Genomic DNA, 14846 nt, shown 5'->3' with positions numbered 1-14846 from the left:
GGTTGATGGTTCAGGTCTGGGTGAGAAATAAACAGATATTGAATACTTGAGCAAGTTGTTCTGCCAAAACCAGAAAAACCAAGTGATTTTGAACATAAGCCATGTCAGGGCCTCATTAGCAATTCTACCATTTGTTGTATTAGGGGCCTGGACAGGAATGTAGCCATCAGAGGGTGATTTGGGAGGGAATAGAGCGAAACAGATTTAGTGACAGCACTGTTCTCTCTGGCATAAGACAGACAAACAGCACAGATCCCTGTCCAGGCCACTCCAGAGGGCAGGGCACTGTTTGGACAAAGCCCAGCAGGAGAACCACAAAATCAGTTTTTTGGAAAAGTCTTCTGAGGTCATCGAGTCAAACCTGTGACCCAACACCACCATCTCAACCGAGTGCCACATCCAGTCTATCCTTAACAGCTCCTGGAATGGTGATTCCACCACCTCTCTGGAGAAGCCCATTCCAATGTAATCATCCTTTCTGTGAAAAAAATTCTTCCTGATGTCCAACCTGAACTTACCCAGCACAGTTTAAGATTCTGTCATCTTGCCCTATCACTTATTGCCTGGGAGAAGAGGCCGGCCCACACAGCCTACAACCTCCTGTCAGGAGGGAGTTTTCGATGGTGCTAAGGTATACCCTGGCTTCCTCTTCTCCAGATTAAACACCCCCAGCTCCCTCGGCCATTCCTCACAGGACGTGTGCTCCAGACCATTCCCCCAGCTCCATTCCCTTCTCTGGACCCAGTCCCTGAATGCCTTTCCTGACTTGAGCCCGGAGCCGGCCCGCCCGGCCCCGCGCCCTGAGGGAGGCCGGGCGGGCGGGCAGAGAGCCCCGCGGGGGCGGTGGAGAGGCGGGGCGAGCCGGGAAGCGAAAGTGCCGGGAAGGGGAAGTTGGGAGCGCGGCACGACCATGGCCACGGCCCCATCGGACCCCGTTGCCAGCCCCAACCCCAGCCCCGTCCCGCCGCTGGACCTGCACGCCGTGCCCATGGTAGCGCTGAACTACGGCGTCCGCCGCCGCCTCGGCCTCTACCTCAACCCGCGGGCGGCCGCGGCCGCGGACTGGACGGCGCTGGCGGAGGCGCTGGGCTGCAGCTTCCTGGAGATCCGGCGGCTCGAGGGGCTGCCCGACCCCACGGCCACGCTGCTGGAGGAATGGCCGGGACGCTGCCCCGGCGGGGCCACCGTGGGGCGGCTCCTCGATGTGCTGCGCCGCTTGGGTCGCGATGATGTCCTGACGGACCTGGCCGGCAGCGTGGGTGAGGCGCTGGGAGCGGGGGATGGCCCGGGGAATCCCGAGAGCCCCGGGAATCCCGGAGCCTGCCCTTCCTGATGCCTCGGGATGGAGGGGATGCTGTTCGTGTTGGTCTTTCTGTTCATGTTGGTCCTTGCTCTTTCCTGTTTGTGATGGTCTGTCCTGTTTGTGTTCGTCTTTGCTGCTCTGTCCGCGGAGGTGAGGTTAAGAAAAAGTGCCGCTCGAGCAGAAAAGCCTTTTCCAGACTATGGAGTGACATCCTCTTTGTTGGATGCTCCGGAGGGTGCAGCACCTGTGCCACGGAGACAGGCTGAGAGAGCTGGGGGGTGTTCAGCCTGAACGAGAGAAGGTTCCAGGGAGACCTTAGAGCTTATAAAAGGAGAGAGGGACTTGTTGCATGGGAGGATGGTGATAGGATAAGGGAGAATGGTCTTAAACTAAAAGGAGAGATATTTAGATTAGATATTAGAAGATTAGATATTAGATTAGTTATTGGGAAGAAATTCTTCCCTGTGAGGGTGGCGAGGCCCTGGCACAGGTGCCCAAGCTGTGGCTGCTCCATCTCTGGAAGTGTCCAAGGCCAGGTTGGATGTGGCTCTGAACAACCTGGGCTAGTGCAAGGTGTCCCTGCCCATGGCAGGGGTGGGAATGCAATGACCTGTAAGGTCCCTTCCAACCCAGATCATTCTGTGATTCACAGAAGTCTCACCTGCCTTCCAGGAGAGACATGTGCTGTGTTTCTGCTAACGATGAGCCCTGCAAAGTAACCTGAAGCCCTGGCTTATCCCAAACCTTCAGTTAAAAAGTTTCTGTCTGTCAAAAGATGCTCTTAGCCAGGTGAGCCAGGAGACAGTGTGAAAATTGTGATGTGTGGATATAGTGTGATAGGAAGGTGTTTGTTGGAGGAGATGAGGAATGTGTGGAACTGGATGTCAGGGGAAAAAAATCCATGCAGACTGAAAAAATTGAGGCAGGTGGATGTGTGGATATAGTGTGATAGGAAGGTGTTTGTTGGAGGAGATGAGGAATGTGTGGAACTGGATAATGTCAGGGGAAAAAAATCCATGCAAACTGAAAAAATTGAGGCAGGTCAATGAGAAGAATGAAGGTGTTTGTGCTGTTCTGATAGGTTCTTCTTTTTTTGAGCTCTTTGTATTCTTTGTGGTCAGAGAAATTCAGAGAGAACTCAGCTGTCATCAGAAGGGGAATTTTTTTGCCAAAGGATTTCCAAAGCCTGAGAATTCCCTGAAGGCCTGTGTTGTATAATAGAGCTTACTGAGTTAGCAAGGAGGAAGTAATAAATCTCACTTCCTGTTACTCATGGGGATAAAGGAAGATGTAGAAATCCATCTCTGTTGAGAGCCTGACCAAGAAGTGATGGAAGACTTCCCTTTGGTCCTGTTCTTCTTCCTACGTTAGATCACAGTCTGAAGGCCAGGTTTTTGGGAAAGGCAAAATCATCAGTGTGCTTTGTGATCTGCTTATCAGAGATTCCTAACAAATCTGGGGGAGCTTCCAGATGTGCAGAAGATCTGGGGCTTCACAAAAAACTTGGGATCACCCAGGCTGGTTCTGGCCCTCAGCTCAGGACCTATCTGTCCCACTGGAAGGGAGTGTGGTGGATGGGCTTTGTCAGAGCTGGAATGGACTCCAGCAGAAAGAGTGGGAAGAGCCTGGGCTGCAGGAAAATCACAAGTTTTACCCAGAGCTGGGTCATGCTGATATGACCCATGCTGAGGAGACAGGTAAATTCTTGGAAGAGGGGCCCACTAAGGGTTGTTCAACAAAAGTACTCTCTGTGGTTCAGGAAATTCCTTAACTGTGAATAGTCCAAAAGAGAGATTATAAAAATAGATTTGTAGATTATACCTAAAGGATAGATTTTAGGGAAATACATACATATGTATATATTAGGGAAATATGTATGTAAGCTAATTTTATTCTTATGTTCCCTCCTGGACACCTGGTTTTGTGCAGTGCTTGAGACAGGATGAGGCTTGGGGCTGGTGGACCTTCAGTCTGACCAGTGTTCCTCTTTTATGATTTTTGGCTGAGGACTGCACTGAGAGCCTGTGACCTGTTGCTGGTGCTGAGAGCTCTTGCAGAAGTAGGAGAGGAGAGGAGAGGAGAAAAAGGAAAAGGTTTCATGTACTCTTGTGCATGGTATTTCCTGATGCCAGGGACATCTTTGTGTACCACTGGAACTTCTTCAGTGGGATCCATCTCAGAAAATATCAGTATTGATGTCCCAGCAGCTCTGCCCTAACTGTGATCTTCCTCAGCAGTTTGTTTCTCTGTAGAATCATCTTCAGGGAGGTGAAGCTTTTTGCTTTGATACATTTGTGCTTTTTCCTGCTGAAACTCAGTAATTTTTGTTTCTTCCCTGACCTGTTACAAAAGTGCTACTTTCCTGCCTGACAGTTGCTGGGTCTCTTTTCTCTGTGTTGTCATCATGCTACTGATTTTGTGCTTTAGATTTCATGTTTCTATTCTTTTTACCCCAATTTGACTGCCAGAGGAATGTAAAGCCTCATTAGGTGCTTGGTGGAGGAAGATAACGTAGCTTGGAGGACTTTCTTGCTAGTTGGTTGTGTTGTTTAGCATCTTTTAACTTTATGGTCCCAAAGTCATCCCTGATCCTTGTTCACTCTCATTAACCTGTACAATCAGGTGCTGTTTCCAGCTGGAGACTGATCCATCCCAAATCAGAGGCAAGGAGAGAAGACTTAGAGCAAATACACTGAAAATGAACATTTCTGTATTGAGCACTATGCAATGCTGTTAAATAATTGCCTCTTCTTGCCTATTCAGCAGTATTTTGGATTGTGAAACTGGCTCCCCAGGGAATCAAGGCACACTTAAGGTGGTGGCTGTGTGCCAGTCCTTCCTCTGAGACTGCTGAACCTGTTGGCAACTTCAAAGTGACTTTAATCATGATTTCAAAGATACTGATTTAGCTGACACACCTCACACAACAGGCAGCTGGCAGAGAGGTGGGACCTGAGTTATGGCTTTAGTGAGGAAAGATGTGAAATCTGAACCTTCTGGCTGGTAAAGAATGTGGCTGATTCTCCCCTCTGCAGGACTGGGGAGGCTGAGGGGAGGAGAAAGGCAGATTGGGAATACCTCAGCCTCAGGAAAAGCTTTGATCAGATCTGAGCCTTATTAGATTGGAGATAATCCAGTAACAAGATGCAAAGCTGAGATAGAAGCAGGGGATGGGGGCTCAGGCTGGGGCTCCTGCAGACCTGCTTGTGCCAGGTTGTGTTACAGGAGGACTCACTGGGTTCCCACCAGCATCCTGCACTTCCAAGGGATCCTTTACTCTGCTCTTGCACCAGTCAGCTGTGCCAGCTGATCAGTGCTGATTACCACTTGTTGGGGTTTTTTTTTTTAATCTTAAGTAAAGGCAAAGTCTCTAGGGAGTTTCATCTTTTTCATAATTCCTTTTTTCAAATCTCTTTTTACTTTCAGTTCTTCTGTAATTACAGAGTAGCGGAGGCTGCAGAGTTTCTTGTTGATTCTCCAAAGGCTTCACACTTAGATTTATGATTTATTTTTAAACCAAGTCTGTTTATAATAGATCTGTGCCCATCACTGACCTGATTGGGAAGTTCACAGCAGTGACTGTGACCAGTCTTTGGCCTTTAGTTATCTCAGGGTGGGTTTCATGTCTACTCTGTTTGGGATAAGAGGCTCCCTATTGCTGTTGCACAACAGAAAAGCTGCTTCAGGGGCTCCTTAAAATTTTACCTGGTCCTGCTGTATGTGGTGAGTGTGGATAGTCATTGCCACCTGCAGTTGTCCTGGCTGGCAGAGGCTGGGGTGTGAATCAGCTCTTGTGTGTCTGCAGAGAATTGCTAAGGTCAGATAAGACCTACAGCATCATTAACCCAGCACTGCCAAGGCCACCTCTAAGCCCTGTCCCCAAGGGCCACATCTACACGTTTTAGATCCTTCCAGGGATGCTGAACCACCTTTCAGTGAAGAATTGTTCCCTAATATCCGATCTAAACCTCCCCTGGTGCAACTTGAGGCCATTTTGTCTTGTCCTATCATTTGTTACTTGAGAGAAGAGACCAACATCCATCTCAGTACAGTTTCCTTTCAGGTAGTTGTAGAGAGAGATAAGATCTCCTGCCTGACCACCTTTCAGTGAAGAATTGTTCCCTAATATCCGATCTAAACCTCCCCTGGTGTAGCTTGAGGCCATTTTGTCTTGTTTTATGGCTTTTTACATGGGCAGAAGGACTGACACCATGAAAACCTCCCCAGCTATTTTGTGATTTCAAATACTCCAAAATGCAAGATAGTGAGAGCAGATAGCAGAGTTGGGACCTGCTCTGCACCTTATTCCTGGTATTAAAGGTGTACTGGGCCATAGTAGAGCTAAGGAGAGGAGGAAGAATAAAACAAGTAAAAGAAAGTACTTCTTAAAATATCGAGAGTGATTTTCAGGAATTAATTGCTAGAGGAGGTGGTGGAGGCAGCATCAAGATGTTCAGAAAGAGGTGAGAGAAATTCTACATCCTGAAAAAGCCAGACAGGGGGTTTCCCTCTAGCATCTCTGATCCATGAAATAGCTATTCCTGTTTTAATGAACTCCAGCAGTGTAAACCCACGTCACAGGAGCCTCTTGCCCTGGCTGTGTGTTTTTACAGAGGAGGACTGTAAGAAGTACTTGCAGAGGAAGCAGGAAGAGGCCAACCAGCCCCTTCAAGTGCCAGCAGTGGACAGCAGCGTGCCAAAGACGTCGGAACTGATGGGCATCACCATCAGGGATGATCCATATGGTAAGAGCCCCTGCTTCCTCTGGTGCCTCATACCTCCTGTTGGAATCACCTTCCCCATAGGAAGTGCAGAAAACCTGTTTGATTCCATAATTCCACAAGTTTTCATACCCCAGGCCAGAATGTTTTCTTCATTTTTCCTGTTTCTTAGAGCAGAGAGGGGAAGCAGCCCTGGGAAACACTTCACACAGGAGCAGGCTGGCACAGAGCCACTGGACACACATGGGAGGGGACTTCACAGAAATATGTCCCTTAGCCCAGCCTGGCCCACAGCAGCAGCTGCTGAAAGCTCAAAGGTTGGAGCCCAGGAGGAAGGGTGTCAGAGGTGATTTTCCTGCCCTGAATTCAAGGAACCACCTTGAATGAAAAGGAAGTGGGTTTGAAGTAGGTGTGCAGTGGGTGGAGAGAGGAAATGGGTTCTGTGTGTGTGCATTGCTGTGTGTGCAGCCCTGCATGTGCAGCCAGGTGTGTGCACATGTGTGTGCTGGCCACCTTTGCTGCATGTGTGGACATCACTAACCACCCCAAATGTCCACAGACCAATATTCTGGTGTTTGTACATGGCAGCTTTGCCTGATGTGACCTCCAAGTTAGCACCGTGTCCCTGCAGCAGTACCCTCGTTTTGACTGACCTGGCAGACATCCCCCTTCTGCTTCACTGGTTGCTTCTTGGGCTGAATCTGCCTGCTGGGTTGATACTTTCCTCAGCAGCTTTTAGAGCCTGACCTATTTTTTCACTGTGGTAGGCTTTAACTGGCATAAAAAATTGAATATATCTGTGGTGACATTGATATGGAAAAAAAAAAACCAAACCAGTTGGAAACTATCCAGCAGTATTAAGACACTTAATTATGAGAAACATTGCCCTTAAAATGCTGCATTTTAATATTTGGATAACTGCTAAATAAACAAGAGCTGCCAGCCATTAATGTAATTGGAAAACAGGCCCATTAGGATATGACTTCAGGTACCCAGGTTTGACTTCTTAGCCATAAAAATGACAGGTTCCAAATTTCAAGGTTCGCCCCACAGCTCCATCGACAGCAGATGGCAGGACATTGCTGATTGCTGTTTTGGTTGGGAAGTTTGAATCTTTGTGACCTGAGCTAAGGAAAAAGGACCCAGAGCCACAAGTATATTATAGATGTGAAACTCTCAGTGAAATCCCAGAGTGTCAGAGCTCTGAGTTGCATCCCCTGGGTACTCTGCTCCCTCCAGCTCCACCCAGACTCCCTGTAGCCTGATGCTACTGCCTCCACAGATTTTGACTGTCTGCACTTCAGCTCCTTTCCCTGACCCCTGCCAGGCAACATGGGTGTGTGTGAACAGCCTGGCCAGTGAAAGCAGCCAAGGCACTGATGAGTGTTGCCTCCTGCCAACCCTGTTAAGGACAGGAGTCTGGGCTGAAGGGCAGCTCATCTAATAAAAGGCTGTATTCCTTTTTGAGTTTGGCCAGAGCTTTTCTATCAGACTCCTGATTCTGAGTTAAAGTCTGTGGGAGCTCTTGAAAGTTCACTACAGAAATGAACTTCATTTATAGTAGAAGATGACAGCTACCTTTTTAATGGTTTCAGGGAGTGGAACAGAGATATTTGATGCCTTCATCTGCTACTGTCAGAAAGACCTCCAGTTTGTCCAGGAAATGATCAGGGAGCTGGAGCAAACAGAGTTCAAACTGAAGCTCTGTGTATTTGATCGGGATGTCTTGCCAGGAGCCTGTGTGTGGTCCATCAGTGGAGAACTTATAGAGAGGAGGTAAGTGAACCGTGGCTGTTGGGGCCAGCTGTGAGTGTAGTGGAACATCACATTCATTTTACAGTGATGTCTGCAGCGTGGTGCCAGTGAAACAGCAAAAATCCACAAGAATGTCTTAATGGGGTTTGTTTATGCTCTTGGCTCAAGGAGGATGCAGGCTTTCCCCAATGTGTCACTTCATTGTGCTTGTGAGGGAGGTGCCACTGTGGTGATGCTACTTATATTCAATTGCTTTTCTTTGCCTTGTGTGTCATATATAGACACAGGATCACATAAATGTTGCACAGACAGTCTGGAATTCACTGTTTCCTCATTTTTTGGTACATGAGTGTGTATCTGTAATCAAGTTTTTCTGTGTAATAACGTCACTATGTGTTTGTCAGTCGTTCCTGCTCTGCAGTTAATTCCTGCTGGAACACAGCCCCAAGTCCTTCTCCACTGGAGCAATTCAGAGCAGTACATGCTTCTGTTTGTGGGAATGAAAACCATCTCATTTGACATTTTATTCGTTTTCTCCCCTGCTTTATCTCCAGGTGTCGGAGGATGGTGGTTGTCGTTTCAGATGACTACCTGGAAAGCGATGAATGTGATTTCCAGACCAAATTTGCTCTTAGTCTTTCCCCAGGTAATATCACATAAATATCCCATTTACAATTGCACATTATCATTTTTATTACAGTGACATCTAAGCCTTCAGCTGAGGTCAGTGGGCACTGTACCACTGGAACTAACAGGGCCTTCCTAATTAGGTTGTGCAGGCAAGGGCTTGGGCTGGGTCCCTTGCCCTGCTCTTGACCTTCCTCAAACGGCTGTGAGCGAGAAGCTGCCTGTGCTGCACTGCTCCAGCTGTCATAATAATGCTGCCTGCTCCAGAAATGTTAGAGCTGCATGTCAGGTTTGTGAAGGGCTTCCAGATCCACAGGAAAATTTGCTGTTTAAGAGACAAGTAGTATAATAAATCCAGGATGTGAGTAAAGCTGGGAATTGGGTGACAGGTAATGAACATGCAGATTTCAAGGCCTGGCTGGGTGGGGCTCTGAGTAACCTGGTCTAGAAGGTGTCCCTGCCCATAGCAGGGGGGTTGGAACTGGATGATCTTCAAGACCTCTTCCAACCCAGCCCATTCCATTTGATGATTCTTGCAGGGATCCTTGAGTGTTGTGGATAGGTAAACAAAATACGGAATAAATGTTCAACTTAGGTAATTTTTTACATATTTTGTTCTGAATTGAAAAGCCAGCAATTTACTTCTGCCAAGTCTGTTGTGATTGCTCTTTTCTAGCCAGTAGTTGTTCTACAGTTGTCTGTGTTGCTGGGGAGTAAGTGCAGCCCAGCCTAATAGTATGGAGGATATATAGAACTGGGAAGAGTATCTGGATATAAAGTCTCTTTTCTAGATGAGGCATCTGACAGGATATTATAAAGGACATGCCAGAGGTTAGACTAGAAGCTGGTGGCAGAGACAGGAATTCACTTCATCTTCCTTGTAACACTAATTTCAAATGATATAATTTAATCCATTGAACACTCCCAGGACTTTGTATCAGCCCCCAGTCATCAAGATATGTAGAAAAGTCCTTTTAGTTCTTCACCATTTTTTGTGAGCATCACATTAGAACAGGAAGAGAAGTTCAATCTGTATGGAATGTCCTGAGCTCTGCCAGTGAGAACACAGGTGGAAGTACAGGCTTAGAGAAGTTTGTGTGGGGTGTTAGTAATGCACAGAAGGGTTTGGTGGCAGGCTCTGGGAGCTCCATGGATTACTCCAGCATCTGCTGCAGTTATGAAATCTTGGTTATTTGCCTCATCCCTGTCTCAGTGTCATCACTTGTGCTGGGCACAGTGCAGGTGGTGGCAGGTGTCCCTGTGGAGAGCTACAAGGGGAGAAACTCCTCTGTAGAAGAGCTGCTCCTTCAGGCAGCAGCAGTCACAGGGAGGGTGCTCTCACCTCGTGGTGTCTCAAAACCAGCAGTCCATGTTAGCAGGGAGATTCCTTGGGGAACATCTGCATCCTGAGTAAATCAGCACTCAGAGACTTTGCTCTCCAGAGAGCTGGGTGCAATATAATCAGATGATGCCCAATCAGGAGCACACCTGGATTTTGTGATGTGCATGCTGAGGTGGGGAGGGAATGGATGTGGGCTCTGCCTGTGGCTCTGTGTAACCCTCTGTGTGTGACCTCTCTTCAGGTGCTCGTCACAAACGGCTGATTCCAGTCAAGTACAAATCCATGAAGAACGAGTTTCCGAGTATCTTACGGTTCATTACAATTTGTGACTACACCAATCCTTGCACCAAAAAATGGTTCTGGAAGAGACTGGCAAAATCCCTCATGCTGCCCTGATGCAAAGTCCTGAGAGCTGGGTGCTCTTGTAACCTGTCCTGGCTGTGCCTTCGGACCAGGGGTGTCCTTGACACGGGGTCTTCCACCACTTCAGAACCTGGATCCTTGCTTGGAGCCTATGATTGGGAACAAAGAACTCTTTCCAGCACTTCTTCACAACTCTGAGGGAAAATAAAGCAACTGTGTGGGTGTTCCAGGTTAAGTCAGTGAGCAGTAGCATCCAGCATTTGTGGAGTAAGCACTTTCACTAAAAATATTGAAAGTACACATCTAAAGAGTGTCTGATACAGGAAGACTGTGTTGTAAGAATTAGCAAGACCTCAGAGCCTCAAACAGCAGGTTTTGTCAATGTTTTACAGCTACAGTAACATTGAGGCTTGTGGGAGTTTTACCATATTGGACAAGTCTGTCTCTATTCAGGTCACATTTGATTCAGTGGCCTTATACCAGCATTTAATATTCCCAGATATTACTAAGTCATTACTTCTCCTTCAGGAGAAATTCAGTCTTAAAATACATCTTTTCAGTGACAGCCCTTACTACACAAAGCAGGGGCTGCTGTTGCTCATTGACTTGACCAAGGTCTGCACCTCAGCGGGTCCAGATCTCAAATTTTTTCACCTTTAAAGGCCTTCAAAAACACAGCAGCTTTTGGGATGCCTCAAAGGCACAGGGTTAAACACTGAATAAGGAGTATATTAAGTTGACATTTGGGCTGTTTAAAATAAGGAAGCAAATGTTACATTAATAGGAAAGAGCCTAATTTAATTAACTGCCACAATAATTACTGTATTTCTGTGACTAAATGTCAAGACTGCTCTGCTTGTTAGACTTGGCCTTGAATCCTGCCTGTGGCTAGTGGATCTCCTCAGTGCTGCAGGGTGGAGGTCAGGAGTTCTACCCAAAGGAGTGTTTAAAGCAATCCATTGGTGTATTAAACAGATTTACAGTAAATATTGACTTTTTAAATTGGGGAAGAGAGGAATCTTGCTTATGTGTCTGCAGTTGCTTGAACTCTGCCCCTTTGTTCATTACTTCAGCCACTGACTAATGTTGATTTTACAGCTTAATGTTTTACTAGTTTACATTTTTAAGGTTGCATCTGGATGTGATTTTATTTTTTTTTTTAATTTTAACTTTGTTTTAAAGAATTAGCAGGGCTGAGACAGAAATGGGCTCCTGCCCCCTCCCTCACACTGTGTGTCAGTGAATGATCCCTTAGCAGGGATGCTGCCAAATCCTGTCCAGGTCCTGCTGCTGGTTCCCCCAGGCTGGCAGCAGCAGCCCTTGACCTGAGCATGGTGAAGCTCATTCATGCACATCATGTTGGCAGCAGGAGCCATTTCTGGATAGACCCAGGAGCTGGCTGTTTCTTCTACAAAAGTGACTGCTGCCATCGTGCCAAGGTGACATTTGCACCTTACTGTCTTGCTAGAACAAGTGAGAAGTCTGTGGGCACGGGAGGAGGAAAGTTAAGCTGATGAGGGCTTTCTGAGTAGTTTGTGTTTGGTCCCATTGCTCTGGGGCCTCTCCTGCAGAAGTGGAGACAGCTGCTTGCCTCGGGCTTTCTGCATAATCGGTAAATGTTAATTACAGAAGAGGTTCAGGAGGCTGCTTGGTCCCCAGGCGCTCCCGGGGGGTGGCTCAGTGAATTCTCCTACTCTGGAGAGCTTATAAACATCAATTACCCGCAGGATCGAACCAGATTGCTCCTGTCTGGAGAGCTGGAAGGGCTCTGGTGGCTCGTTCAGGGGGAGCTGAGGCAGAGGAGCCCGGGCTGTGGACGCTAGAGGGAGGCCATGGCCCGCGCTGCACCCTGCGAGGGAAGGCGGGTGGGATGGGGAGACACGGCCGGGATGGGCCAGCAGGGCACTGACATGGAAAAAACACGGAGGGTTATCCTCCTCTTCCCCTTGCTCCCTCTTCTGAGCAAAAACCAAAACCAGTGAGAATTTTGGCAGCTTGAACCTCATGTGGTGTCTTCAGAGTCCTGATGGTTTGGGACTTGTGTGTTGCATGTGAGGGGAAAATAATGATGATGTTTGTAATAGATGGTTTGGTGATCAGCCAGCAGGGAAAGTGCTGATTCTGGAAGGGAAAGCAAACAGAGGAGCTGAATTTCTAAATTATTTGAGTTCAAATAGATAAGTAATATTTACTGCCATGTTACTGCCCTATTTAAGTGCCATATTCCATTAGTGGTGAAAGATGTTGGGATCTAGTTACCACCCTGCTTGTGGTGCCCTGGCCCTTCTCTCTGCTTGCCTTGGATGCTGGGAAGGCCTTACTGTTATGGGGCTGTTGCTATATTACAAGTTACTATTAATGTTACAGGCTAAAATAATTATTTTGGGATAAAGTGAGGTAACAGCCCTAAAACATAAAATATGCTTTAAATATGTATCCTCTTCTATGTAAACCCCAGAGTTTATGCACTTCTGACACTTTCATATCTGCCTTGTCATAATAACTTGAAGTGTGACATTGTGAATGATAAAAAATGTAGTTGTTGTGAACTATTTGCCCATTTCAGTGGCATTTGGGGTGCTCCTCCCCTCTTTCATGTTCAGTGGAAGGTCAAAATTTTTGAACACCTTTAAAAAAGGGATTTTTAAAATTGTGATATTATAGGGTTTCTTTTATTTTGTCTCTCTCCCTCACTGAAATTGTCTTAGTTGAATCTTTTAGACCCAAATCATTTATTTTTATATACAGACATATATATATTTATAATCATTTTGTGTCCTGATACAAAGGGGGAAAACATCTGTCTTTATAGGCATTTTGAAAATAGCCAATATTTCTGTTTTTCTCCTCAAAATTCCAAACTTTTGCTACTTGTGAAAACATTTTAAAATAAAGAATGAAAACCCAGCAGGCTGAATCTACTTTGTGGGCATCAAAGAACTCAAAATTAAGTTTAAGTGCGGAATGATATGGGATAGTTCTTTATTTTCTTTTTATGTTTTGGCTAAGTGTCTTCATCAGAGGGGGCGGTTGGCTGTGCCTGGGGAGAGAGAAATAGAGTTATGTCATGCCAGGAGGAAAATGTATCAAGGAATTGTACTTCAGACATGTGGTTCCTCTCCAGGTCTCTTTTTTTGTTTTGTGGTCTGTGTTGCCATCCTGGATTTCTTCAGCTCTGGTGCCCATCAGGCTAGAGGGGATGGAGCCAGGGCTCTGTTGGGATGCTGCCCCTGCTCCACACCCTTTTTAGAGGCCCCAGCAGGAATTATGACAGGGAAGCTTCGGGGGGATTCTGCCAGTTTTATTTCCTTTGGCTTGCAGTCAGTCCGAGCCAGAGAAATAACTCGGAACCCCAGCAGCTGTCAGGCCAAGGCCCTGCCACAGGAAAAGACAAGGATCACTGCATCACAGAAGTGTTGGTTGGAAGGAATTCCTGGAGGTCAAGGCCGAGCTGCTTTTCCCCATAGGAGGGGCCATACCCTAAGCCACTTGCAGGGCCACGTTCCCTATAGAGCAAATGAAGTAGTTTCTCTGCTATGGCTACTATGAACATATGGCCAGCAGTATGGAAACCATCCCAGGATGGATTATTCTAGATGGAAGCTGCTGGCAAGGGCAACCTGCCAGGAGGGTCCCATTCCCTGGAAGTGCTGGTATCCCATCACTCCCAGTGCAGCTTTACACACTACCCTCTTCTGTGGTTTGGAGCAGTTGATGATTCTTGCCTGTATTTGAGCTCTGAATCAGGGGAATTGAGGGGTCCAGCAGCAGTGGCTCTTTTTCAGCTGTCATTCCCCTTGTGCTGAAGAAATATTCCCAGTCCTCTGTTTTACTTTGGTGGAAGAATGTGGGTGCCAGCGTTTGCCTGGTGAAACTGCTGCAGAATGTTCTCAGCTTCAGAAAGAAAGGCTGAGAGGTCAAGTATTGACCTCAATGGATCAAATTCCATCCTGCATTTTCACCAATGTGACAAGAGTTGTGTTACCATGGGGGAGGCACTGCTTGGTCCAGAGGGCACATTTACAGGAATAAAATTAACATAGGGAAGAAAGAGTAATTATGCATAAAAAATAGCTGGAAAAATGTTGCTTGAGCATCCTGGAAACAGATTTTAATAAGGCAATAAAAAACAAACCCCACAAGGTTCACACTGCTGGGAAACATGCTCATAGAATTTATTAAAAAGTACCTCTGTCACATCATTTGGGGCTTTACAACATGTGCTGTGTACAAATATTTCGCTAAAGGTAATTTTCTCTAGGTGTTACAACCATTTTCATATCCCCACTAGGACTTTGAGATGACTTTGAACCCAACCCAACCTCTTGATCAGCACTATCAAGCCCAGCCCTGGAAAAACTTGTTTATTTTGCAACAAAATCTGCAGTCAGGGGACTGAATAGTGTTGTATTCACTCTGGGGCTCTGCTGTGCTGTGAAAGGTTAATCAATTGAAGCTGTGTTTAAGTCTTAAGCAGTTCCAAAGTCTGATTTACTAACAATGCATTTTCTGTTCTGCAGCAGAACCCAGCTTAGCAGTGCCTTTTCCTCATCCTCTTCCCACTGATAAAGCTGCTCATGCCATGGCAGAGGTTGGGGCTGTCCTTGCCCATCCTGATCCTTCTATCTCAGCTGGGTAGATGGTTTCCACAAAGGCAGGGGATGCATCCCTGCAGTTCAGGGCATGAAGGCTGTGTCAGCTGCTCATGGAGTTTCTCCTGCCTCACAGCCAGTGG

General features: G+C 46.8%; 1 protein-coding gene across 1 annotated transcript; it reads left to right on the top strand.

Annotated features, from left to right (window-relative positions):
- Positions 1 to 868: 868 nt before the first annotated feature.
- On the top strand, positions 869 to 13018 carry MYD88 (MYD88 innate immune signal transduction adaptor). The gene is made up of 5 exons (XM_041408868.1): positions 869 to 1259; positions 5917 to 6048; positions 7620 to 7800; positions 8334 to 8425; positions 9990 to 13018. Exons 1-5 carry the CDS (start codon positions 911 to 913, stop codon positions 10142 to 10144), a joined length of 909 nt encoding a protein of 302 aa, XP_041264802.1. The 5' UTR covers positions 869 to 910; the 3' UTR covers positions 10145 to 13018.
- The last annotated feature ends 1828 nt before the right edge of the window (positions 13019 to 14846 follow it).

This window comes from Onychostruthus taczanowskii, unplaced genomic scaffold (assembly GCF_017590055.1).
Source record: "Onychostruthus taczanowskii isolate IOZ18803 unplaced genomic scaffold, ASM1759005v1 scaffold3, whole genome shotgun sequence".
In the NCBI taxonomy this organism is placed as follows: domain Eukaryota; kingdom Metazoa; phylum Chordata; class Aves; order Passeriformes; family Passeridae; genus Onychostruthus; species Onychostruthus taczanowskii.
The sequence above is the reverse complement of the archived record's forward strand: the minus strand, read 5'-3'. Positions and strand labels throughout refer to the sequence as shown.

What these genes read in the sequence shown, in the direction of transcription:
- MYD88 (XM_041408868.1), top strand. Translation starts at nt 911, where the DNA reads ATGGCCACGGCCCCATCGGACCCCGTTGCCAGCCCCAACCCCAGCCCC. An exon ending in GGACCTGGCCGGCAGCGTGG is followed by an intron (nt 1,260 to 5,916) that starts GTGAGGCGCTGG and finishes GTGTTTTTACAG; the next exon opens with AGGAGGACTGTAAGAAGTAC. An exon ending in TGCTCTTAGTCTTTCCCCAG is followed by an intron (nt 8,426 to 9,989) that starts GTAATATCACAT and finishes ACCTCTCTTCAG; the next exon opens with GTGCTCGTCACAAACGGCTG.